At 41.7% G+C, this 26,320-nt stretch overlaps 2 protein-coding genes across 2 annotated transcripts in view; one reads left to right on the forward strand and one right to left on the reverse strand.

Moving 5' to 3' along the window:
* smim7 (small integral membrane protein 7) overlaps nt 1-26,320 on the forward strand; it is a 46,589-nt gene that overhangs the window by 8,625 nt on the left and 11,644 nt on the right. The gene's annotated exons all lie outside the window — the stretch shown is intronic.
* plppr3b (phospholipid phosphatase related 3b) lies at nt 6,422-26,000 on the reverse strand. The gene is made up of 8 exons (XM_033965149.2): nt 25,950-26,000; nt 24,252-24,345; nt 21,508-21,693; nt 21,013-21,139; nt 19,248-19,443; nt 16,830-16,887; nt 14,268-14,441; nt 6,422-7,999 (listed from the first exon to the last, which is right to left on the reverse strand). Exons 2-8 carry the CDS (start codon nt 24,333-24,335, stop codon nt 6,659-6,661), a joined length of 2,166 nt encoding a protein of 721 aa, XP_033821040.1. The 5' UTR covers nt 24,336-24,345; nt 25,950-26,000; the 3' UTR covers nt 6,422-6,658.

The following is a 26,320-nucleotide window of genomic DNA, read 5'->3' on the forward strand; positions in this document are numbered from 1 at the left end:
TTCCACAGTGTGGCAATAAATGTATCTTTATTGCATTTATCTCACTGCCTGTTGCTCAGAAATACAGTGAAAAACATACATCTAACTCTGACTGGGGACACCTCTCCACTGATCTGACCTTGGAGATAGATATGTTTAATGCTCTGCTGTGGAATATTTCATGCAAGGAAACATTATTATTCATTCTTTCTTTACACAGCTCAACCTCTTGACACTAGTGTGTCATTTTCAAGATGAATTACTAGATGTTGTCACAAAAATTTCAGACTCAATTTTGATACTAAGGAATAAACTCGATACTCCATAATGAATCCGATGCCACAATGATACTAAAAACACTCTTTATTTAGACAATAGTATGTGATTTTTTTTTTTTTTTAGTGGTCCATTGGTGTATATTAGTCTATGTGTCTTATACTTGTTCTGATACAGCTCAAGATCATTCTAAATCTATTCAGGAAAGGTTCATTTCTGTCCTGTGAATGTGACATTTTTAGTACTGATACTTGCTACTCAACTAGATACTCAAATGAGTATCTAGTTTCGATACTAGTTTTAGTATTGATTAGTATCTGATTTTTGATTCTCTCCATGTCATTTGTGGATAAAATATTCCTTTTATAAACCCCAATATGAAAACGTAGACCTACCACAGCCACAACTGACCGTACTCTACAATAAGCAGTATTGTCTGATTTTTCTGAACTCTGCATTACTGTGGTATAGTGATCAGAGACATAATCTAACACTATAGAATACTGTTGGCTGTGATCCTGCTCCATAGAGTGGGCGGGCGCTTTGCGTATGGACACCGTTGCCATGGAAACTGCATAATGATCCTGGAGGCGTGAGATGGTTCAGGCTCGGAGCACATGTAACTTGAGATGTTCCACGGAGAGGCTTTTCTGTTGAGTTTTAATCCCCTCTACATCCTTTCACCTGTCAGCCAGTCCCAGCCTGTTATAACCGATAAAGACATTCCAATACGTGCACTCTTGCTCCCCTCCATTTTACATTTTTAAATAGCAAAATAGGCAGGGGTGAAGAGGAGGGGATGGAGATGCTGAGGAGGCTGTTAGTTCTACTGCTGCTGTGAAAATGATCCAGTCAAAATTAGCTCAAAACTAAAAAGAGAGAACTGGGCGTCCACTGCATGATTTTGGCTGTCTGCGATGAAAGGTTTTGGATCGTGGGGAAATTTGAGTCATAGCTAAAAATCGTGGGTCTTTGGTCTCACAGTGAGACAGAGAAAAGATTAGACTTAAAACTGTTGAACGACCAAAGACATGCTGCGACTTATATCAAGCCTGTCTGATATTTTAGAGTCTTGGTCTCAGAGTGATCTCTCCTCTCGCTGTGTCTGAGCTGAGTCTTTGTGGCCCACAGTGAACACAATCACTCCTCAGAGCCAAGAGCCTGATATTCACTCAGACAAACTTTGGTAGTAGCTATGACTGATCGTGTGTTCCATCGCGCAGTGTGCATGTGTGCTGTTTGTCTTGGGGTTTAAATTGCTCACATTGCATAGTCATGTGACAGTGGCATGGATGCATTATAAAATCTGGATAGGGTATAGCTCCCCTCCTGCTCAGAAAGCATTTATGGCATAGAGCGCACTGTAAATACAAACTGCTCATGTTTGGCTGACTGGGACCTTCATCTTCATCGTACAAAAGTTGCATTTTGTGTCGATTTTGCAGATTTTTTCTCTGTTCAAACTTCTTCACTTGTCTTTTCTTGGATAAACCTCTCCAACAAGGCAAATCTTGTGCCACAGAACTGGGCCCATTCACTTAAAGGTGTGGATATTTATGAACCCCAGGCCTTGGACAGTGAATACCAGGCCTGAGAGAGCAATTAAACATATGATTGAGTCCTGCTGAGTGGACCTAGTTGGATCAGATGTAAAAGAAGAGATCTCACTGCACTGTTAACTCAGTAATGTGCCGGGTTTAGCTAACAGATGCTAATACACTTTAATCTGCCTCTAATTGGGCAGTTTGGTTGTGCTTCCCTAGATTTCGAACGCTTCATAAAATGTCCAATCATCTGAAACATCAAAGGCGAGCAGACCAGTGCTTTGGTTTGGTCTGTGTAAAATATTCATAAACTAAGAGAATTAAAGACGATTTATTAGGATTGTAGTATCTTTAATAGATCACATTTGGAGACCTTTCCAAGTTTGTTTTTTTTAATGTTTTTTATGTTACTTTATGGGAAACAAAATCTATAGTTGGATTGCTGCCCTCTGCTGGAAACAGTGAGAAGTGAAGCATGTTTAAAATACAAATTAGCAGCATGGCAATTGGCAACATGCATGGTTAATACACTTAACAGGGAATGCAATTTTAGCCCTGCTTGACCAGAACAGTTTCCGTGAAGATATATCAACTTTGGAAATACAGGTGCATATATATATTCCTGCGGTGTTGGATTAGCAAGAAACGGGCGGTGATGGTTTAGCAGTGAACGGGCACTTAGTAACGCTGTCAACCAAACCTGTAGAGCAGGTCAATACGAACATTTTGAGACAAGAATAGTGAGCCTGACAACATCCGTGACAGAGAGAGGGTGATAGTTTTCAATATGCTCACTTAATTTTTGGAACGAGTTGATTAACAGGTTAGCTATGTCAATTTCTAGATACAGTCTACAGTTTATTCCTGCTAGGGTTGTCAAAAGTATGAAAAATCAGATACTAAATTACATTACAAAACACTAGTATCTAAAATAGTATCAAAATTGTCACATTCACAGGACAGAAATGAACCTTTCCTTTAAAATGATCTGGAGCTGTGTCAGAGCAAGTATAAGACCATATAGACCAGTACCAGGCCCACTATGGAACCTACCAGGGATTACACAGATATAAGACCACATGGTAATATAAAATAAACTATTATCATTTAATGTTGAAAATCACATTCTATTTTCTGAAGAGATACTGTCGAAATAGTTTAAAAAAAAATTCTCATCATGGTATTGGAACCGGCATTGAATACTAAGTCTATTCCTTAGTATCGAAATCAAGTTTGGAAATTAGTCTCTGCTCATTTATCCTACCCCTTTCAGTATTGCACCAATGTTTAAAAAAGACAGGAAAGAAGCCATGAGATCAGAACAGTTTAATGTTTGGTTTGTCCTGAAGCATGCATGGTCTGTGTCACAGACAGTTAAAGAGCAGCATTAGTCTTTTTCACACTATATTCACATGAGGATAATGTGCAGTGAGAGGACAGTCAGATGGACATGGGCTCATGGTCACAGACTGTGGACTCATGCAACATCACAGCAACAATAGCATCCACAGACACCCAGGAACAGACAGAGGTCAACCCTAGAATGGACAGTGGTCAGTCTCAGAATGGACAGCGGGACAGAGACCAGCTCCAAAAGAGACAGAGATCAGCACTAGAACAGACAGCGGTCAGCACCAGAACAGACAGAGGTCAGCTCCAGAACAGACAGAGGTCAGCTCCAATATAGACATCAGTCAGCACCAGGACGGATAGAGGTCAGCTCCAGAACGGACAGCTGTCAGAATCAGAACGGACAGCAGTCAGCACCAGGGGGAACAGAGGTCAGCCCCAGAGCTGCAGGAATACACCACCATGGGTCACACCATGAGGTGTAACACCACGCTTCACTGGACAGGTTAGAGGTGCCATCCACGGACTAGACTACGAGTGTGTGTAGTTAGACATTTTAGGTATTGGCTGCTTCAAGACATGGTGGAATATTCAAGTCTATTTCAATAGTTTATTTCACTTGATAGTTTTTTCATAGCTGGCATATTTTATTTATTATGGTCAATTGTTTTTGTTGATTGTTTCCCTGTCAAGTTTAGTTATGTGCATGAATAAATGGAAGTGCAAGGGTCTGCAGGCATTATGCACAGATGCAGAGGTTACAGGCACATGTACAATATTAATTTTACTCCTGCTACAGTGGATAAATCCAACACGTAAAGCCAACACCTTGACAATGCCTCAGTGACCAGTCAGGTTTTTTGGTTTAAGTTAATCTACGTTTGTTTTTGAAACACAAATTGGCTCTACAAATTACCCTGCCTCTAATGCACCATGAGGATAGCATACTTTAAATTTGCAATTTCCATCAAGATTTTAATTTCGGGTGGATAATCTGGTTGTGTTTGCAAAAGTTTGTGTCCAAAGCTGAGGGTGAGATCCTGCAGCTGCTCAGTCCTTACATTATGAAGTTTAGCCACATGAGTCCATTCTAAATAAATACACAAATATATCCATACACTCGACACACAGTCTCATCCAATCAGAGAGCAGCACTCATATTTGATCAAGCAGAACACAACACACCGTGTCCTCTAGTCAGAACAGAACACACCTTGTCATCCAGTCAGAACACAGCATACACGATGAACCAATCAGAGCGCACAAACAGACGACATGCTGAGGGTCACTACAGCAAGCGAACCGCCACAACAAAAGGCAACAACACACAGTATTATACAGTCAGAATTCACTTTCCCACAATGCACTGGGTCAGAGGTGCGTTCAGGTGACACTAAACCTTTTGAGTCATAAAACTGTAACAATGTAAATGTGAAACTGTGACAATATAACCTAGTCATAGACCAGCCCACTCTTGTCACCAGGAGTAACCTTTCATGGTATTGTAGCAGAAAACTTGCCTGGGCCCTGGATAAGCCAAACTGGATTTCTCTGTGTATTAAATAGCCTACAGAAGATCTAAGATCTATTCCATACCAGAACAAGGAAGAAATTATAGGTGAAATCAATGATGATTTGCAGTGAGGCATGTTTTCGGCAAATTGTCACATTGAAACATTGGCCGAATTTGTTTCAAAATAAAGATAGCATCAGTGGCAAACACTAATGTTCAATTCTGCTCTTAAACATCCTGTACCTGATTTTTTCCCATGCATTTGGGCAAAATGTGCATATAAGCAATAAGAAGCTCTTGAGTTAAAAATATATCCACAGTTTACTGTCTGCATCTAATTACGGTTTATTGTCCGATAATCATAAAGTGAGAGTCAGTGTGCTAGCATTACCGTGATGGCAAAACTCCGTTTCTGAAAGGTGTGCAAAGTGCTTATAAACATCGCAGTGAATAGTTAGGATGCTCGGAATGTATTAGTTTAGTAAGCAATAAATTTAGACCACTGCAAACCATCGAAAATGAACTAGTTCAGATACAGTGTCTATAAACATTACTTGAACCTGCCTAAAATCCATTGTTGATCTTCTTTGATAACTCCTAACTGTTGTGTCATATATATTCATGATTAACATTGCTGTTATTAATTGAGCCAGGAACCTAAGAGCCAGGTCAGCATTGTACTGAAGCATCTGAGCGCCCCCTGACCCAGCGACTGTGCAGTGGGAGCAGTTTCCAGTTTGTTGCATGTTTGTGCTTTCTCAAAATCTCTTTAAAATCTCTTCAAAATCTCTACATATCCTGTGCTTATTCTTTCTCCACCATGACCGGTTGCCATGGAAACTCCGCTTCTTGCTCGACGACAGCGCTCTCTCCAGCGAAGATCACAAAAGTCCAGATTAGATCTTTAGTTAGCCTCCTCTGGGAAAATTAATTAGCCCACATCATAATCCGTGCTATCTCCAGCAGAAGTGCTGAGTCATGCTCCAGTTTCACACAGCACACAGTAGGCCTACAGAGAGCACCACGATAGGAGGAGCAGAGGGCTGGGCTTGGACGACCCTGCTGTTTAAAAAAATAACATTTAAACAGGCGCAACTTCTCCTTGAACATTAGGTCATTTGTCTTTTTTTACTTCACAGGGTTGAAATATGTTGCAATTTATCAATCCTCCAATCTCTTTTGAGAAGAAGGGGCATCGTGTAGTTACCTGTTTTATGGTGCCATTTTGAGCACGGTTGACCATTCAAATGATATAACGTTTTGTTTTGAATTGCCATGTGGAAGTAAAAGAATTCAGTCCTGATTTGTGACCATAATAAGGCAGATTTGAGTAGTCCCCTCTACTGGCGAATGGGCTTCCTGGCCTGCCATCTAACGATGTCACGAGGTGAAAATGTTTTGAGCTTTGAAGGAAATACTGAATGAATGAAATCTTTTGATGATGAAACCAGATAAAGGAAGAGGAAATAAGATATATAAAATGCCTGAACTAGCTATACAATCTCTTGTAGCCTTTAAGAAGTAACTAAAACTAGCTGCCGCTTCTCATTTTAGTGTGATTGGTTAAATCTGTCACTCACTCAAAGTATAACTGAGGCTAAGAAAAGAAGTGGGTGGATGTGCCTGTGTTTGAGCGTACAGCTGTGTTATAAAAAAATAGTAGCCTATTGAATCACAATAGGATGATAAAACAATTTGTCCTTAAACGTATGTATCTTTGAATAACGGAATACCAGTTTCCTCCAAACACAGCCCTCAGCCTCCCTCACTCATAATCGATGCTATTTCTGCCTAGCTCTTCTCTCACCTCATGGCTGTGAAATGGCTCTGAACACTACAACTCTCATGAGGCTTAGCGGTGGAGCTGAGGAGATGGCTTTTGCGAAGTGTTAGATTGAGAGGCTCATTTCCCGCTTGATTCTGCATAGCATCATGTTCGTTCTGCTGCTTCGGAAAATGTCACAAAAATAAGGCTTTTAAAGGAGAAGACACCCCACTACTCCCTGTAGCGGCGTCCCTGGAGGCTCTTGTAGTAGCGTTCGGCATCGGCCTGGTTACGCACATCCCGATCCAACAGCACCAGCGCCGTTTTGCGTCTCATGGCCATTTCCCGACGCTGCCCCTCCATGTCCGCGTGCGCATCGGCCAGAATGGGCGAAAGTGGTGAACCGGACCTCTGCTGTGGTCGGAAACTGCTGCCCTGCGCAGCCAAATCCCTCCGCTTCATGTTGTTCAGATCATAAGTATCGCGATTGTCCGCACCATTCGCTGCCCACTCCCACGGGTTTCCGGAAAGGGGAGGGGCTTGGGGGATCTGCGCAGCCTGTACAATCGGATGATGTGGAGCGTGGGCATCTACCGTCACGATGCCAGGGCCGTCGCGATGCTTTTCTGAGTTGGATTTGTAGTGCGGAGATTCGTTAGAAGAAGAGCCACCGGAGCAGGTGGAGGTGGTCTCTGAGGATTTGGGTGTGTCAGAGGAGGACATAGGTAATAGGCCTTGCTGCTTGGACATAGCGATCACCTGCATTAAACGGGGTTGGTTGGCGGCTGCTCGAGCCGAGGAGTCTCCCGTGGTCTTCTCTCGTATGGCCATCCATTTAGCTCGGGTTAGTGCACTCTTTGGGGACACAGGTGGAGGACCTGCTTCAGGGATTTGAGGTGGTCGGGGTGTGGGCACAGCCTTGGCGCCGCCCGGTGGTGGGGTGGAGGTGCGGCTGGACGAGGCTGACCGGGACTGGTATAGGGGTGCCTGGCAGCCTCCATCATCTGTCTCTACAGAGCCCACCTCAGAGCCATCCTCACTGGCGTCTCTGTCTCCATCGTCCTTGTACCCACGCATCTCCATGGACTTCTGCTTCCACTCTGACACCAGCTGCTGTGAGCGCATTGGGTCCAGGGGGACTTGCACGGCCTTTAACCTCCGCTGGACAGGTTGGACTGGCTGGACGACTGTTTCCTCTGCTGCATCATTTGCTCCGAGAACACCGTTAGCATTAATACTAGCGCGCGGAAGAGTATTGCTAAATGTTAGCATTGTCTCCTTGCCCATGGGACTGCGTGGGGCCAGGAGTTCCACGTCCACACTGGCCCGCTTCAGGTTCTCCACCGAACCCTTCTCGCGCTGCAGTTGGCTCAGGCCTTCCAGGCGGTTGAGTGGAGTGGGGTTAGTGGCGATCTCGTCGTTGCTCTCTGAAGCTGAGGCTGGGCCCTTGTTGTACACAGACTCATGGCCACGCTCGGTTAAGGCGCGCAGTGGGTCCTCTTTAGGGAGAGGGGGTGGGGGAGTTGGGACCACGTCTTCTGCAGACTTGAAGTTGGCCACAGCATGGAGAGCCTGGGGGAATACAGATAGTATCAAATTACACAGTATTAGACTTCTATGAGGTATTAACTGCTAACACATAACATATTTAGATCATCTGCTGCCTTTTATTGTATTTGCTGTATTATCCTCAAACAATGTATTAACTAAGTTTCACTTTTTGATACTCTGAGTCCCTCCCTATCTTTGCTCTCCTTCAGATCACCATCAGCGTTCATTTCGCTAATGAAACTACTACCGGTACCACAATTCATCTTTATCCCGGACTCATTTCTAAACCAGACAAGGACAGTGACAATACAAACAGTAAACATTTATGTTTTAAAAAGACAACAATAGCAGTGTCTCCACATCATAGACTGATAGCATATTACACTGAATCTTATGTTTGTGAGTGAAATTATTATTTCATTTACTAACTTATTCAGCCTGCAAATAAAACTGTACATTAAAGTTCTTAGTACAGCTTGTAAAGTGTTCACTCGTGCAGTGACAAACATCTAAGTCGCACTAGTCCATCGCAGCCTCCTCAAAAAGCACATGTAAAGCATCATTATAAGCAACCTGCAGCCTCTGGAGACTGGCTTTTTTGTAAGGAATCCAGATGTGGGCAGTGTATAATGGTGCAGAATATGATTTAAACAAGATCAACTTTACATCATCAGAACACAAACCAAACTTGCGCATAGAAGTATTAGCTTGAGAATACAACACCCTGCATTGTCTATAAATATCATCATCATCTGCCATGTCTGCAGTGATGATATGCCAAAGATATTTCATTTTTGTTGTAACCCTAAACACAACATTAGACAGGCAAAAATCTGGATATCTCATGTGCTTGTCCTCTTTGGTCCTACAGATCATGATCATACTCTTGGTTATGTTATACTTAATAAGCAGGGACTCCACTCCATAAGCTGAACAGATGTAGAGTAGTTGCTGTAAACCAGCAGTGCTCGCACTAAAAACAAACAAAGTCATCTGCATACATTAAATGATTCACGATGAGATTTCCAGCCATATAGCCAGTTTTACATGTTTTGAGCTTCTCGGGGTCTTGTTCACGAGTGAGGCAAGGACGGAGAATGAGATTGACAGGCGGATCGATGCAATGTTGCTGTATCAGTCTGTTGTGGTAAAGAAGGAGCTGAGCCGAAAGGCAAAGCTCTCGATTTACCGGTCAATCTACGTTCCTACCCTCACCTATGGTCATGAGCTTTAGATAATGATCAAAAGGACAAGATAGCAGACAAAGCGGCCGAATAGGGTTTCCTCCATAGGGTGGCCGGGGTGCTCCCTTAGAGATAGGGTGAAGAGCTTGGTCACATGGAAGGCACTCGGAGCTGCTGCTCCTTCACGTCGAGAGGAACCAGCTGAGGTGTCTTGGCCCTTGGACACCTCCCTAGGGAGGTGTTCCGGGCATGTTTCACTGAGAGGAGACCCAGGACACACTGGCTATGTCTCTGGGCTGGCCTGGGAGCACCGTCCCACTGTAGGAGCTGGAGGATGTGTTTGGGGTGAGGGAAGTCTGGGAGTCCCTGTTTAGACTGCTGCCCCTGCGACCTGTCCCGGATAAGCAAAGAAAATGGATGGATGGAGTTTTTAACCAATTATATTTCAGCTAGCTTGTATTGTCAAGCAAATTTCATTTTCCTGGGGTCTTCAGAGTAAACAGAGCAGGCCCTGTCCACTGTAAGTAGACACAGACACAGTCAGTTTCAATAGCCAATCAAATCTCGACTCTGCATTTCAGGGCTAGCTAGAAGGTCTTACGCAAACTGGACATGTACGTGTCCTGTGCATGGATACGCATACTCATTGGATACAGTGTGAAAGGAGACAGTTTGCAGAATGTCAAACTAAATCCAACAGCTATTGCTATATTTTTAACCCATAATGGCTGAAGGAGGAGAAGAGATTGATCTGATTGCAGATATACTTTCCACGACACTTTCAAGATGGGCCTTTCAAGAAAAGCTGGATATTATAAGAAGAGGTCAGCCAATCCCTGCACTAGCTAATCTGTCCCAGCAAGGAAAAGGGTTTGTCTGTCATTTCCAAACGAGCAACTATGAACAGTACCCGTGGCTCACTGCTTCTGAGAAACGTTGCAAATTGTACTGTTGTTGGACGTCTAGGCACTTACGAGCTACAGTGCATGTAAAAACGTTTGGAGACACCCGAGTGGACTGGCAGCTCAGTGCACAGGCAAGCAGAGAGACGGAGCTCCACAATGATAATAGTTTATACTGTTACTAATAACGTGGCGCATTGAAGTTCGTTCAATTTCAGCTGTGCCACATTTTCAGTTATTTGCTGTTGTATAGCCTATTGTCAAAAACTGCAAATGATCTGTTTACTTTATATAGAATAGTTTTTTTGTTATTGTCTGGTTGGTGTCCTATATGAAATGGCGACATTGCTTAAATTATTGGACAAATTTGTTTAAGTTCACATAGCGTAATTTTGTTGGCATTTCTTTGGCATCTTTAAATCGTTTTTATTTTTGACAGTATCGGTGAACTTAGTCTCCTACTCTTAATTGTGAATGCAATGCTGCTTATTGGTTTTAAATGCACCTGAAATTAAGTGTTGTTGACCAGCCTATATAGAGGTGATGTTATAATGTGTAAGTGGGACGTCACTGAAGGTCCAAGGCTGAAATGCACGGCCCTCCACTGATATGCACACTTGTCTGTGCCCAGCAGAGTCTTAAACCCAAACTGCTCTTTGTGGATAATAAATTGTGAGATCCTGTCCAACAGAATTAATTCAAGAATCTTTGACACTATGCTGGCCAGAGCTATAGGTCTATAATTGTCAGAGCAGCCAACTTTTCTAGTGTTATCTTTAATGACACAGACTAGCAATACAGTTAACAAAGACTCAGGTAAAAATCCATGAACAAGGAAACCTGTGAGACTGATGGAAAGCAGTGGTGCTAACCTCACACTAGCACATTTTAAATGCTCTGCTGAAATACCATCTTGCCCACTGGCCTTATTATTAGTTTGGTGACAGCTTAAAGGACTTCATGTGACAGGATTACATCTGCATGGCCAACATCAGTCATAACAGTCTGGGCTCACTCTGAACACAGTTAAATAATTTACTGCAGTGCTAACGCCAAAGCTCCAAAATGTTCTCGGTGCTAGAGGTGCCATCCATTGCACATGGCAAGGATGTTTTAGTGGCAGTCATGTTATTTACTTCTTTCCAAAAGACAAATGTGTTGTTACAAGAGAGTTTTCAGGCCATCAAGTCCGCTCTCATAGCTTGTTCATTTTTGGTTATAAAACACATCGCATACTTACATCGAGCATTTGTGACCTGCTTTTGTTTACACACATGGCCCATGTGTTGGTCTTCCTGCCTGTATCCGTTCCTAGGAAGCCTCCTGTGCCTTAGGATAAAATTCAGTGACATGGGCATTCCAGCCTGGCCGTCCTTTCTTTTTAGATTTTGTTTTGTAAAGAGATTCACTTGACTTAAACAACAATTTGACAATATCCTCATACATAGCACTGATAGCTGCTCTGTGTTTAGAGTTTTTGCAGTTGCAATCCCTGCACACGACTGCTTCCTTGGGCAGGTAGATATTTCTTAGCAAATTATCAGTGCTCACAGAATAGGGCAGAATTTCTTCTCCTGTGCAGTTCTCCAGTCCAAAAAGAATGCATCACTTTCCTTTTTGTAAATTTCAGTCCAAGGCAAAAACTGACAGTTTATTTGCATCCCAAAGGGAATATCATCAGTTGTTGAAAGCTCATAAAATATTTTCATATCTGTCAGTGATGCATGTGCATCTGCTGTAGATATGCAGTGGTCCAACCAAGAGGTGGTGTGCCCAGCCTTACTTATGTAAGTACAACTATCTGCAGGCAAGGGGCCTTAGTTGACAGTATTAAACCATTATCCTCACAAAATTGGTTCAAGTGATTGCCAAACACTGATTTATCATCCATAATGTCTCAATTAAAATCTCCAAATATGAGCACATTTGAGAACTTCTTGTCTTATACAAATGAATTAATAAAAAACAGTCTATTAAGATATTCCGTCTCATTAACATGACACTCATAAGGGGTTTAAAATAACACATTCCTTGCCATTTTGTGTAAGGTGGTGTAAGGTCGCTATATACCAGTCCACTTCAAGTCTAATTATATTAATAAAAGAGCCAAGCCTCATATTCCGGAGGATTGAAACTCCACCAGGAATGGGCCCTCTTGTCCCATCATCAATATCAATGCAGGACTCCCCAGCCCAGTGAAAATTATGGTTTAGTGGATTTAATCCTTCCAAATCCTGCTTTGTCAGGAATGTCTCTTGAAAACACAGTACATCGCATTGAGTCAACAGGTTCTCCACAACAACTCCAGGTTCTCCGCAAGTTATAGCCTTGCTCACACATGTCTTTACAGGTGTGCCCATACATTTTCAATAAGACTGAGATCAGGGCTTGAGAATACAACACCCTGGCCACTTAAAAATCTTGATTTTGTTATCCTTAAGCCACTTTATAACCAGTTTGACAGAACAGAAGACCCATTTTTGCACAAGCTTTAACTTCCTGGCTGATGTCTTGAGATGTTGCTTCAGTTTTTCCACATAATGTTCTTTCCTCATGATGCCATCTATTTTGTGAAGTGCATCAGTCCCTCCTGCAGCAAAACAACCCCACAACATGATGCTGCCACCTCCATATTTCACAGTTGTGATGGTGTTGTCAGGCTTGCAAAGTTCCACCTTTTTCCTCCAAATGTAGCAATGCTCACTATGGCCAAACAGTTCAATTTTAGTTTTGTCAGACCACAGAACATGTCTCCAAAAATTAAGGTCTTTGTCCCTGTGTGGATTTGAAAATTGTAATCTGGCTTTTTGTGGTTTCTTCCAGAGAGGCCTTTCAGTCCATGTCGGGACAGTATTCGTTTCATTGTGGATTATGACACACTCTTGCCAGCTTCAGTCAGCATCTTTAAAAGGTCTTTTGTTCTTGGGTTGATATGAACATTTTGGATCAAAGCACGTTCATCTCTGGGATACAGAACTCACCTCCTTCCTGAGGGGTATGATGGCTGGACATTACCATGACGTTTATACTTGTGTTTAATTATTTTAAGAGATGAACGTTAGAAAAAGCAGTGTGTTTCAAATACATTCACAGGTGTGTCTCTGATTAACTCAAATGTTGTCAATAATCGGAAGCTTCCAAAGACATCATCATCTGGATTTTGCCAAATTGTTTAACTACATTGTAATCTTACTGTATGTAAACCTCTGACTTTGAAGAAAGCAATGGAAATTTGTCTAAAACACTTCTCATTATTCTAGCATTTAGCAAATAGAAATCATTTTAGTAATTTTAATTGATGTAAAACAGGAAAGCTTTAGTTTGATTTCATGTCAGACAGAGAGAAAAAAGTGCATGCCTTTTTATGCAGTGTATGTAAACTTCTGGTTTCAACTGTATGTATGGAAAATTGCAGGAGCATATGTGACATTGACTTATGGGCTGAGCATTGGACATAATCTTACAGCTAATTATAAGGAGTGTTTAAATAGTGTCTGAGAGAGATTGCTTGATTACTCAAACATGCATAGATGACACCACTTCAGACACGTTTTTGGTGGAGGAGGAGTTTTAAAAAATGTGTGTTCTGTCCACTGTAGGAATGTGACATTAGTTATGAGAACAAACACTGCAATTCTACTATCGTCACATTTACAGACACCATGAATAAAACAGTGGAATCTGTTATTTACATTAATTCACACCATAGCAATGTGTGTGGCCAGTTTTATAGCTCAGTCTATCTCAACAACAACAAATGTTTTTAACTTTTTAATCACATCTACATGTTTATCTTTGTATTTGTTTAAAATTGTACAAGATTTTTTACAACTATACTGTACATTTTACATTATTTTCAGTAATATTGTTGGGTTTCACACAACATCACTACATTTTATAGGCCAAAATATTTAATACAGATTGAGGCAGCTAAAATAAATATTGTTAAAATGCAGATTTTTGTTGTAATACAGTGAGTTCTTGGGTATCATCACTAATAGAAATGATGAAGTAAAAAATTTGTAAACTATTCTTTCAGAAATTTTCCATATAAATACAATGTTATCAATAGATAAAATTCTTGCCCCCATCTGGGAGTCTGACATCATCACATTGTTGAATGTGAAAACCACTAATACTGTCCCTACCCTACTGTTTATAGTGTCCCACTGTCTCGATGTGTGATCTCCAAGCTGCACATACCAGGTAAGCGGCGATGAAGGCCCCGATGAGGAAGCCCACGTAGACGTCAATGGGGTGAGAGCGGTGCTGTGTGATCTGGGTCAGACCGGTCAGAGCCGCAGCGATGGCAAAGGCAAACACCAACACCGGCTTCAGCAGCTTGGTACTGTCCGAGATGGTGGAGTTAAAGTACATCTGTGCAACACAATACAGCAAACTGTCAACACTAAAATAAATATATCTCTGGGGACTAAACAAGTGGTGGTGAAGATGGGGTGGAGAGGCTGAGGAGACTGGCGGTTCTGCTGCTGTGGTAAAGATAGTTGCAGCTACTGTTGTAGCTGAAATGAGAAGAATCCGGGTGCAGCTGATGGGGAGCATCATGATGAAAGGAGCTCCAGTAGCTGCACATCTGGTTTGGTTTAATACTTGATTATCAACCCCTAAACAGATTAACCACGCAGCTGTTGTAAATGTATCACTTGCCCTCAGCTTTTTTAAGAAAATGTTTTTTGGCACGGTTATGATGGAGTAGAGCTTTATCCCTAAAGCTCAGACAGAGCTGGAGGTCAGAATTCTGTGGTGGAATTTGTTGTTTAACTGTCAGATTGCAGATTTCTTGACCTGATTTATGATTAATATCTCTATCCAGATGAAACAAAAACAGGCACAAAGTTCAACAAAAGTGGAATTAGTTTTTCATATAACAGTATTTTCAGAAAGTGGTGCCATTATTCAACACCAAAGACGTAACTGTCAGCTGTAAGCATTTTAACCCATAAGATTAATAAAACAAGTTTGTGGAGCCAATCCCAAATAAATAATGACGAGGTTCAACATTTGTGGATAATAAGTTTCTTTCAAAAACAGTGACTCTCCCATAGAGTTATATAGGCCCCTCCCACCATCTGAGTTTATGACAATTTCTGGAATGTGAATACAGCATATTGCATAAAACCTCCATTCTGTACAGTGGCTGCAGATAGACTCTGTTGGCTGAAATGACAACAATGAGAAAGGGAGAGCATGAGGAGATTGGTTGTGAGGTAAAATTGGCAGGCTGTGATTGGCTGACAGTGATGGAAATGTGACAGGAGAGAGAAACCAGGGAGAAATACAGCTTTCCCATCTATAATAATTATTATTTTTTACATTTAACAATAGTGTTTACCCTATAATCCAAACACTGCCGCATAGAATTCATGTTCAATACTTTACAAAGATGTGAATCTCCCCGAGTTCAGATAGGTGTGACTGAGGTGGATTAGCCAATCTGGGACACATGGTCCATCCATATCAAAACAAATATGGCTGCTTATGAGAAAAAAAGAAAGGGAAAAAATATCACAGGTGACTGAAAAACATGACAGATTTCTGCAGAATCATTGAACAAAGCACTAAATGTTTTGCATGCATCACTGAAATAAACAAATCTTATTGGACGAACATGTTTGGATGCGCTACAGAGGGTGTGGGGAACAGACAGATAGCCATCTGTATTTTTATACATATCATTATAAATATAATTCTGGATTTGGCAAGCAACAAGGCATTATATTTTACCACTTAAATAAACACACTGTCTCGTCAAATACCCCCTAATTAAAACCCAACAAAACTAGAACAGCCATTCAAATTCTGGGTTTGCAGTGCTAATCCTTTATCGAAAATGGAACAAGTTTTGTGCCATCAGAATCTCTGCTCTGATCTCTATTCACTCAAATGTGTTACCAATTTCTCTCTAAAGGGGGAAGGAGATTTTAGCTACTACTTTTAACATGGACAACAACTAAACATAAAGACACATACAAATGAGTTATGTGTAATGAATAAATTATAGAAGGACTAGACTTCCAAAATTAAAAAAAACAAACAAACATGCTTTTGTTTTAGTCTATTTTTTGTTGAAAAGTTACACATTGGGGCTTTAAGAGTTAGGGTTATTTGAGGTATCAGGCTGTGATTGGCTGACAGTAACAAATTGTTGATTAAAGCTACAGTATGTAACTTTCTCAAGGTGGCACATCAACTGCATGATTGCATGGAAACAGAAAATTAAAACCATGCTTCAGAACATGGAGGTAAATTAGTTTTCTGCCTTTGTGTAGAATTTTACAGCCACAGGAACATCATTTCTATGTAAACAAAGAGGAGGAGCCTCTCATCCAGGACAAGTAAGAGTCAGGTTTGTGGAGGTGCAAGTCTGCTCACAGTAAGGACACATGTTGTTCAGAGCAACACCCAAAATGCTTTTATTTTAGCCTATTTTTTGGCTATGAAGTTTCACATGGGGCTATAAGAGTTTATTATTTGAAGGAGCAGGGTATGATTGGCTGACAGTAACAGACATTTAAATGAGCGATCACAACAAGGGAAGTAATTTTTCAGTTTGGATTTACCCACATTGCATATTATGACTCCCACATTTACATTTGTGTTTTCCTTGTGAGAAGTTGCCGAAAAGCTGTGACTGTTGAACTCTGCACCTGTTGTTGACACCAGCTAAACAGCCCCATGCTTTTTATAGAGGATGCCTGTGTTACATTGTGACTGTGCTGTAAAGGGCTTCTGAGGTGAACTTACAGAGACATAGACTGCTGCAAAGGCCGACAGCGTGGCGTGTTGAGAGGGGAATGTCTTCCTGTCAAACACACAATGCACTTTTAGACCAGAGTATAAGACAAAATGCTTTAACTTAGTGTATTACATGTAAAAATACTGAAAATATATGAAAGAAGTAAGTGTATGAATGTATCACACAGCCATATGCCCATATCTATAGTGTACAATTAAAGGTGCACTGTATAACTTTCTTAGAGCAGGATCTGACACATGCTTGTCTCCATGGAGATTAGGCCTGTCATGATGACTAATTTTGAATCGCGATATATTGCTACAGAAACACAGTGCGATAAACAATAATGTTGAAACAACAAAACTGATACAACAACAATAATGCAAGATAATCCTTGTAAACCAAATAGACAGTACCATTAAAAGGCATGAGCTGCAATGTATAAATAACAAAATAAACCGATAATTAGCTATAGAATCGACGTATTTAACCTTTTAGAGCTCAAATCTTTATTTATCCCAATAGGGAAATTCAGATTGTAGGTCTCTTTAAATCTTCATCTGCCATAAATCTCCTTATCATTGTTGTATGTTACTGTATTAAAACAAAAATACTCCACATCTTTTACGAAGAAATCGTACAGATGATACATTTTGAGCCCCAAAATATATTGTTCCAACTTTGATATATTGAATAAAGTTGATATAGTAATTATCATGACAGGCCTATCAGGAGTTGTTATTGCTTTCCCAGGAATGTTCCACAGTATGGTATCTCTAAGTTACAAAGTGTACCTTTAACCAGCTGGGATAAAGCATGTCTTTGTTTGCATGTCTAACTGTAAAATGTGTGTGTTAGATAAAATAAAGGGCTGAGACTGATAATCAATGGTAAATGGTCACATTAAAATAGAGCTTTTCAAGGTACTCAAGGTAGTGTTTCAAATCAGAGAACCACTCATCCAGTAGCACACAAAAGGTGGGTTAAGTGTCTTGCCCAAGGAGAGAATGACAGCATTTATCTGTGGTAGCTGTAATAGCACTGTGGATCTCAGCTCTCTACCAACAAAGTTTATGTTGACAGCAGTGTTGGGAATAACGGAGTACATGTACATTATAACGGCGTTACTAACTGCGTTACTTTTTCACTAACGGAGTAATCTAACTAATTACTTTTCCCAGCGTCCTAACGCCGTTACCGTTACTGACTATAAAATGTGGCGTGTTACTTTTAATTCAGTTCACTCTTCTCTTCATCAGAGTCTCTCAGCCGAGGAGCTGCAACGCAGCTCGGGGTGAGATAAAAGGCTTGTTTGAGATGAGGCGGGCGCAGATACTATCACCGTCGATCGGTGCGCGGTGCATGCCGGTTAGTTTTGTGTCCAAGATGCCACCGACTTGCGCTGACATAACCTGTGCGCCGGTAACGGGAAGTTTTTGAGCAAGGCGAGCGCATCAGCTCTCCACCGCCAGCGGCCGCCTGCATGGACTACAAACGCTTAATGCATGATGGGAAATTATGTCCTGTCCACACGTGCATCGACAGCTGATTGGATGGATAGATAAATAAAGGAATAGATACGAGTTAGAGGGATTGTGTGAATCTTTTAATGAATGTTAAAGAGTTGGATAAAGTTCAGTTTATGTTGAAATGAGAGTGATTAATATTTGAATACTGGGCAGAGAATTACAGTGTGTGGCCAGAGAAGCTTAAAGGTTTTGTCTTATTTTACATTTGAATGCCTTAGTTTTGCAATACATTACAATGATTTTTTTCAGTATTATAATGAAGAAAATATTTGAAGTACAGTTGTCTGAAATTGCGTGACATGTTGATTTATTTGCACTTCAAATACAATTTTTTATATATTTTTTATTTTTGATACATTCTATAATTTACTTGTAAACAAATACAATATAGTGGCAATCTGTTAAAGTGAAATAAATGTTAAAGGTTCACATCTGTTGTGTTTTTATTGTTTTAACATAATAAGTAACGGCATAGTTACTTTGCCTAGTAACTAGTTACTTCTCCCAAAAAGTAACTGAGTTACTAACTCAGTTACTTTTTGGGAGAAGTAACTTGTAACTATAACTAATTACATTTTTGAAGTAAGATGCCCAACACTGGTTGACAGTGGGATTCAAACTGCCAATCGTCAGAGGATGAGCCCCCTACCAACTGAGCGACTGTCACCCTCAAGACATATTGATATTACAACCATTCTATACTCATTAATAAAATATATAATTTACTTTGAAATAAAGTGTTACTGGACAGTTGCACTCCTTAGAGCCTAATGAGCAGTCCGGTTTTATTTATTTGAGATATATTTTTGAATACCCTTAATTCTGCACCCTCTGTATGAACTATTATCAGCCTTAAACTTTGAGCGTTGTAGAGTGTTGCATGTACGCTGTGGGCACCTGGCGGCCATGATGGCGTGCTGGTCGTGCCCGGAGCAGATGTCTTTGGTGATGTAGGGGTTCTGGTCACATGACACTCCGGTCTGGGTGTAGTTGGGTTTGCACACAGTCAGGAAGAAGGGGGCGTGATATCCTGTGGCCAGCTGGATGATGTCAGTGACCAGAGCCGTGGCACACAGGCCAAACACGTGCACGCCTAAGGAAAAAGAGATGAGGTTTTTCGCTATGCTTTATTAGAATTTGTAGTAATGCCATTGATACTGTGCAGCTGATGTCATTTTTTGCAGCTAGCATTAGCCAACAGTTTTTCAATTAGTTATTCTCACCTTTTTTGTTGAAAATCACACATCTAAATGGGATGAATGCAGGCTCCTGAAAATGTGTTGTTTAAATCCAATTAGTATTTTTTTTCGTGAGTTTTCAGATAATCTTAAACCTTATTTGACAGTGTTTGCTAATGTACACATTGTGTCTCGATGGTAACAGCTGAACATTCCACCGTACAGATACATGTAGAACACCCCTGGCGAGATGAGCAAAGTAATTCTGTTCTCCATGTTTGCGCATTTATTTACTGGTTTATCATACCCACTAACTGATCACACGTATGGTTGATCTGGACAGCAGCGGGCAACCGTAGACACAGATTGGCAGACATGCTTCAGTTTATCCCAGGGCCGCTGTAACTATGAGCAACTTGTAACTATGCAACAGGAAGGAACACCTCTCCCACTGCCAGGTTCCCTCAACATGTCCTGATTTTGGTTAAAGAAATTTTATTGGTAACTCCAGGGAATAACCTGCAGCGCTCCTTGACTAAGTGAACTCTTACACCAGATAAAAACTTTAAAGTGGGGGCAAACACCTAAACTCCGTCCACAACCACATTTAAAATAGAGCTGCTAAACTGGGCAATACCTGGAGGACTAAAGAGAAGAGTAAGGGGGGAGGAGGAGAAACAATGTGAATTTCAACAGGTATCCACACTTCAAACTCTGCCCCTATAGCCAGATGTTTATCATCAGAAACACCTGGCTGTAATCAGGGAAGTCCTGCTTGATGTCATGTAGAACTTGAAGTTGCAGTGACCACACTGCACACACTTACATTTAGGCATTTTGGACCAGAAAACTGCTAATTTAACTAATTTACACTAACACTGCACTAACATCACACTAACATGTGGCAAAAAAGTGGATTTTATGCTTAACTCCATTTCAAATAATAAACATACTTGTTTGCATTAACACTGTTTTAAATAATTCTCTTGTATGATTTTATAGTTTTGTCATTTGTTTAAAGAAGGGGGTATTACACTTCTATGGGGTAATAACTGCTAACATAACATATTTAGATCACCATGTTACCTTTTATTGTTTTGAAAATGCTATATTCACTGAAAACAACATAGTTTCATTTTTGTTTTTGGCGCTCTGAGTCTCCTCTTCCTTTGCTCCAAGTGTTATGTCACTCTCCCTTCAGAGCGCTATCACACAATTAACGTGCATTCTACTATTGAAACTACTGCACATCACATCAGGTTTGTCACATTGTTGTGTACAGTTTTGTATCATGTTTTTGTATATTTATGGAAATTGTCGTGTGGGAGCATCACACAGAATTTCAGTAGGGCCTGGGAGAGGGTAGGGAGAGACTGCAAAAATACTCAAACATGCATGGTTGACATCTAAGCCTGTGAAACTAGTAATAAGCAAGAAACAGGTCAATCTTCTGTATTATTGAAAATGAGACCTGTATAGCATACCTACGAAGCGGACGGTGCGCCGGAGGAAAGAGTTGAAGTTGCAGCCCCCTGCGTTGATGCTCCCCTCAGGCCGACGCAGCTTCAGCCTGGACTGGAGGCAGTAGATCAAGCCCTCCACAACCATGATCTGAACAGACACACAAACAACTGTAATATGCACCAAGGAACCAGGAACACAAGAGAACAGTAACCACAAAGACTACACTAGATTCAAGCCAAAATATGATCATTAATTTGTTTTGGTCTAACTACACATCTTTACAATCCTTCTTGAAAGCATCACCAAACAGCTTGCTAATCACTTTTGTTTGTTTAAAGACTAAACTAATACCAAACCAGAACTAAAGCAGGACTAAAGCAGGACTAAAGCAGGACTAAACCAGGACTAAACCAGGACTAAACCAGGACTAAACCAGGACTAAGCTAGGACAAAACCAGTACTGAACCATGTTTAACTAGGACAAAAGAAAGGCCAAACCAGGCTGTGATGCTGACCGATGCTGCGGGTCCAGCGAAGGCGAGGCTGAGCAGCATGAGCAGGGGTATGAGCTCATCTCCTCCGTCCACATAGGGCATGCTGAGGTCACGGTCATGGCAACGGAAGCCCACCTGAGCGGGCTGCACCAGGTCTGTGAGCTCCAGGAAGTACAGGGAGACCATGGAGGAGGCCACGATCGGCAGCTGCACAAGGACACAACACGAACACTTGTCAACTCACAACTTATTTACACAAGACATATTAGTGTCAAACTATAACATACACATACACATTATTGTAGATTTAGTTTACTGTAAACCATAATATTGATCTAAAACAGCTTAATAATAGAAATAGGATTATTGACTTCCTGTTCAAAACAGTTCCTCCTTGAACCGCCATTTTAACGTGGTGGAGGGATTTGAGCACCCGAATGATACTGGGAGCTATGTTGTCGTAGGCTTCATGTCCCTGGTAGGATCACCCATGGCAAACAGATCCTGGGGCTGGGTCAGACTAAGAGCGGTTCAGAAGCCTTTCATGATGAGGAATCAAACAAGACCCTACTGGGGAGCTATGCCTGGGGTGGGCGCTCGACAGCGAGTGCCTGATGGCCAGGCCTTTCCACAAGGGGCCCAGCCGGGCACAACCCGGAGTAGCAACATGGGGCTGTCCTCCCGTGGACCCACCACCTGGGAGGGGATCATGAAATGAATTCTGATTGGGTCATGTTCTTTGCCTCCATTGTTAATGCGGCCGCTAGTAGCTATGATTGTAAGGTCTGCTGTACTTGTCGCGGTGGCAATCCCTGAACCCAGTGGTGGACAAAGAAGGTAAGGGATGCTGTCAGGCTGAAGAAGTCGTATCGAGCTTCAAAGAGATTCTGGCAAACCGTTCGATGCCTCAAGAAAGGAAAGTAGAGCTTCACTAACACTATTTACAGTATAGGTGGAGAGCTGCTGACCTCAGCTGGGGATGTGGAAGGAATACTTTGAAGATCTCCTCAATTCCACCGTCACATCTCCTACCCCCACCTATGGTCATGAGCTTTGGGTAATGACCGAGAGGACAAGATCGCAGATACAAGCTGCCAAAATTAGTTTCTTCTACAGGGTGGCTGGGCGCTCCCTTAGAGACAGGGCGAGAAACTTGATCATATGGGAAAAGCCTGGAGTAGAGCTCTTCCCGTCAAGAGAACTCAGCTGAGGTGGCTCGGGCATCTGTTCAGGCCCCTGGATAGCTCCCTAGGGAGATGGAGGACGTGTCTGGGTGAGGGAAATCTGGGAGTCCCTGCATAAACTGCTGCCCCCATGACCTGGCCTGACATAAGCGGAAGAAAATGGCTGGATGGATGTTCAAAACAGCAGTTTTTACAGTTGAAAAATGTCATATTTTTAAACCTTTAATGTATAGCTCAATATTAAAGCTTATATAAGAAGAAGGCATGAGACATACACACAATGCACACAGGTATTATTTTAGTGCATGTTCAAAAGTAAAGATGTGCCTTGTTTCATCAAAACAAATATGAAAAATAAACACAATAAATCCTATGGCGCAGCTTGCATTCTCTGATCAGACTCTGTGGGGTAAATGCAGGGAGTGTTGATTGCAGCACAGGTAAAGCTATTGTCTTTTCTCTAGTGGTGTGATGTCGTCTCCATAAATGTTCTCTGAGCCTGAGCTCTGTGCAGTGCTCCTGTTATGAAAGTGTGAGAAGCAGCAGATGGAGAAGGAGTTCTGGTCCGTCTGTTCCACACTGTTCCTCTGTAAAGAATGTTCTGCTGAGGAGAGGTGACCCTGGGTGGGTTTTACACATTTTAATAATAATAATAATGATCATGCATTAGTCTTATATAGCACTTTTCCAGATGCTCAAAAGTACTTTTCATTATTTGTGCATTATTCATTCACTCCACACTCTGTGGTGGTAAGCTACTATTGTAGTCACAGTTGCCCTGGGGCAGACTGACAGAAGCGAGGTTGTCATTCTGCACCACTGGCTCCTCCGACCACCACCAACACTCATTCACTTCTAAGATCTGATGAGATTTCCAAATTAACGTCTTAAGGCAAGGCAAATACACATGAGTCTTGATTTTTTTCTTTGAGGGGAAAAACATATGATGTTGGGGTTTTTTTTTATCTTACTTTCATGTTTCATCAGTGAAAAAGTGGAACATTCTCTAAATAAGTGGAACGAAGGATAGGGGCTGAAATGGCTGTGCAGGAGGATCATGCAGCATGTGAAAGAAATTACAATGTGCCAAATCCCCATGCCATTTCTACTCTGTGATCTGAACTGCTCAGCTAAGAATACTATAAATTTCAGAACATGTTTGTGGTTTACACTAGACTAAACTAGACCTTTTTTTTCTTCAATAATAGCATACTATTACCTAAATAATTTGAGTCTTTGCTTTTTGATATTTGCACCAACTCAAATTGTGATGTTGGTTTGATTACATTCATTTTTCATTTACAACAAAATGTGTATGAATTTTGTAATATATATATATATTTTTCACTTTTTTGTGATAAATTGGGCATTTTAGTTATTTTAAGAATTAAATATGATAATATTTTGAATTATCAATGCAATTTGAAGTGCAAGGATTGTCTACAACATAACTTCACACTTATGTTATAACTTCCTAAAAATGATAATACAGCAAATGTGCAAAATAAGACTTAGGTGGACTTTTTCTAGGCCAGGCCACAAAGGGATAATGTTGTGATACTGCACATGTGAATTTCTCACCTCCACAAAGTAGAAACATGGCAGCAGCGTCAGACTGTCCTTTGGAGGCTTCTTCTTCAGTTTCTCTGGAGACGTCATCATCATTCTGACCAATCTGGAACACACACACAGATTTCAGTTCTTTTTGGGCACATTACCTTGACTTCCAATAATTTCCTGGAGACTGATCTAAACCTAAGGCTTAATATATTTTAACCCATATCTGAATTTCAAACTATTATGTTGATCTAATGATGTAATAATAAAGGATTTATGCCATGGGAACCTGATTTTTGGCCTCATATGGGAGGTAGTTCCCATGAATATTTGTACAGACTTTAGTCCCAACAATGAGATAAATACCCCCCTAACACACTTGTCGGGTTTGCATGCTTCTTTGGAATCGAGGAGCTTTATATGAACAACCAGCAGTGCCCTGTGGGCTGTGTAAACCTGGCTGTGTAAACATGGTGCCTGGTGTAGTTTTCCTCACAGCAAGAAGCTTCCTATGGGGTTATCCATCAAAGTGAAACACGCACAGTATTTACGGTTATCCTCCAGTTAGTTACTCCGGACCAGGGTCCAAGTTCAAGGTCTGGAGATGGTTTGGTGCTACACTGCTGTCATTGTGGCATACTGTCCACAACCAGTGTCCACCCATCCAACCAGGATGGGTGAAAAGCACAGGCCCCACAGGCACTAGAGCAAAAAGGTTCCATGTTTGAATCCCAGGTCACCCGGGCCTTTTTGTGTCCATGTTTGCATGTTCTCCATATGCACTCCGGTTTCCTATATCAGCCCAAAAAATGCACAATAGGTCAAATCCTCCAGCTAAGGTAGTCCTGACTAAGCCAAGCTCTGGAGATGGGTCCCAGTGGCATTGAATAATGGGTCAACTGAGCATATTTTTTTCTATGGGGACAATAAAAGTATACCCACCTGTACCTTCTAATGATAACCCTTCAGGGACTACAGTCTACCTATACACTACCTCACACCAGGTTAGTTCTTTTCCAGCAGAGATAAGCTTCATTCAGAACATAAGGTGAGGACTCATTCATAGTTCATAGACTATCCATGGACAAAATACAGGACTAATTTAAATTCCAAGATGATTCAACACGACAGTTATAAAACTCCGCATAATCAAAGAATAGGCCAGACCATCACAACCATCACCATCAGAGATAAGATCCAAACCAGGACTAAAACAACCCAAACAGAAACACAAGAGGCGGATGCATAAAGGGCTCTGAATGGTTCTATGAGCGCTTCCATAGAATAAAGACCTCATTTGCAGGTCTTGCAGCAGCCTTTGTGCCTGCGCCTGATAGATTACCCGCTGCACCGCTGCACGTAACACGCACACGCGGCACACACGCTGCACACACGCTGCATGCGCTGGAGGCTGTGTGGACAAACCTATGAATCGAAACGCCGTGCCGTGTTTCCAGCGCTCGTCAATTAAGTCCGGACCAATCAGAGCGCGGCGCTGCGTCTATACCGTAAATCGCCGTTTAAATGTCAGACAGACGCCTCACGCACGCGCACTGCAGCACACGTGCACGCGGCAGGAGAGACAGCCCTTCACACCAGCGGCGGCAGCCTCTATGGATCCCGTTAACCGTGAATGAGACTGGCTGATCGATAGTCCATTACGCAGCGCCATCCTGTTTTTGTGCGTAAAAGCCACATGGAGCGACTAAAATAAAACCTTACCTGAATGAATGTTACTGCAATCACATTCGTTTACATTCACGTAGATTTTTTATTTTTGATCCGCCTCCAGAACCGGACCGGGGCGGACCAATCCACTCAACCCGGGGCACACCTCTCCTTCCTCGGGGTAAAGACTCCTCTTCTCTTAGTGTCTGAAGGTTTTAGTCCAGGCTTTTGAGTAGCTTTGTTCCTGGTTAGAGCTCGGTCCGTTTCGGGGATTCTTGGATGAAATCAAAGGAGCTCCACAATCCCGCGCGCCGCTGAGTCTTGGTGCGTGCGTGTGGCGTGTGTGAGCGTGCGTGCGTGCGTGTGGTGCTGCGGAAGCCTGGAGGTGTGTGTGTGGTAACAGACGAGGTGAATGTGGATGCATA

The sequence above is a fragment of the Periophthalmus magnuspinnatus genome, chromosome 4 (assembly GCF_009829125.3).
Source record: "Periophthalmus magnuspinnatus isolate fPerMag1 chromosome 4, fPerMag1.2.pri, whole genome shotgun sequence".
Classification (NCBI taxonomy): Eukaryota; Metazoa; Chordata; class Actinopteri; order Gobiiformes; family Gobiidae; genus Periophthalmus; species Periophthalmus magnuspinnatus.

Bases quoted from the DNA above. Each gene is read 5' to 3' on its own strand.
- plppr3b (XM_033965149.2), bottom strand. From the start codon at position 24,335: ATGATGATGACGTCTCCAGAGAAACTGAAGAAGAAGCCTCCAAAGGAC. The intron at 21,694-24,251 runs GTGAGAAATTCA...GTCCTTGTGCAG, and splicing joins CATGTTTCTACTTTGTGGAG to CTGCCGATCGTGGCCTCCTC. The intron at 14,442-16,829 runs GTAAGTTCACCT...TGTGTTGCACAG, and splicing joins TTGCAGCAGTCTATGTCTCT to ATGTACTTTAACTCCACCAT.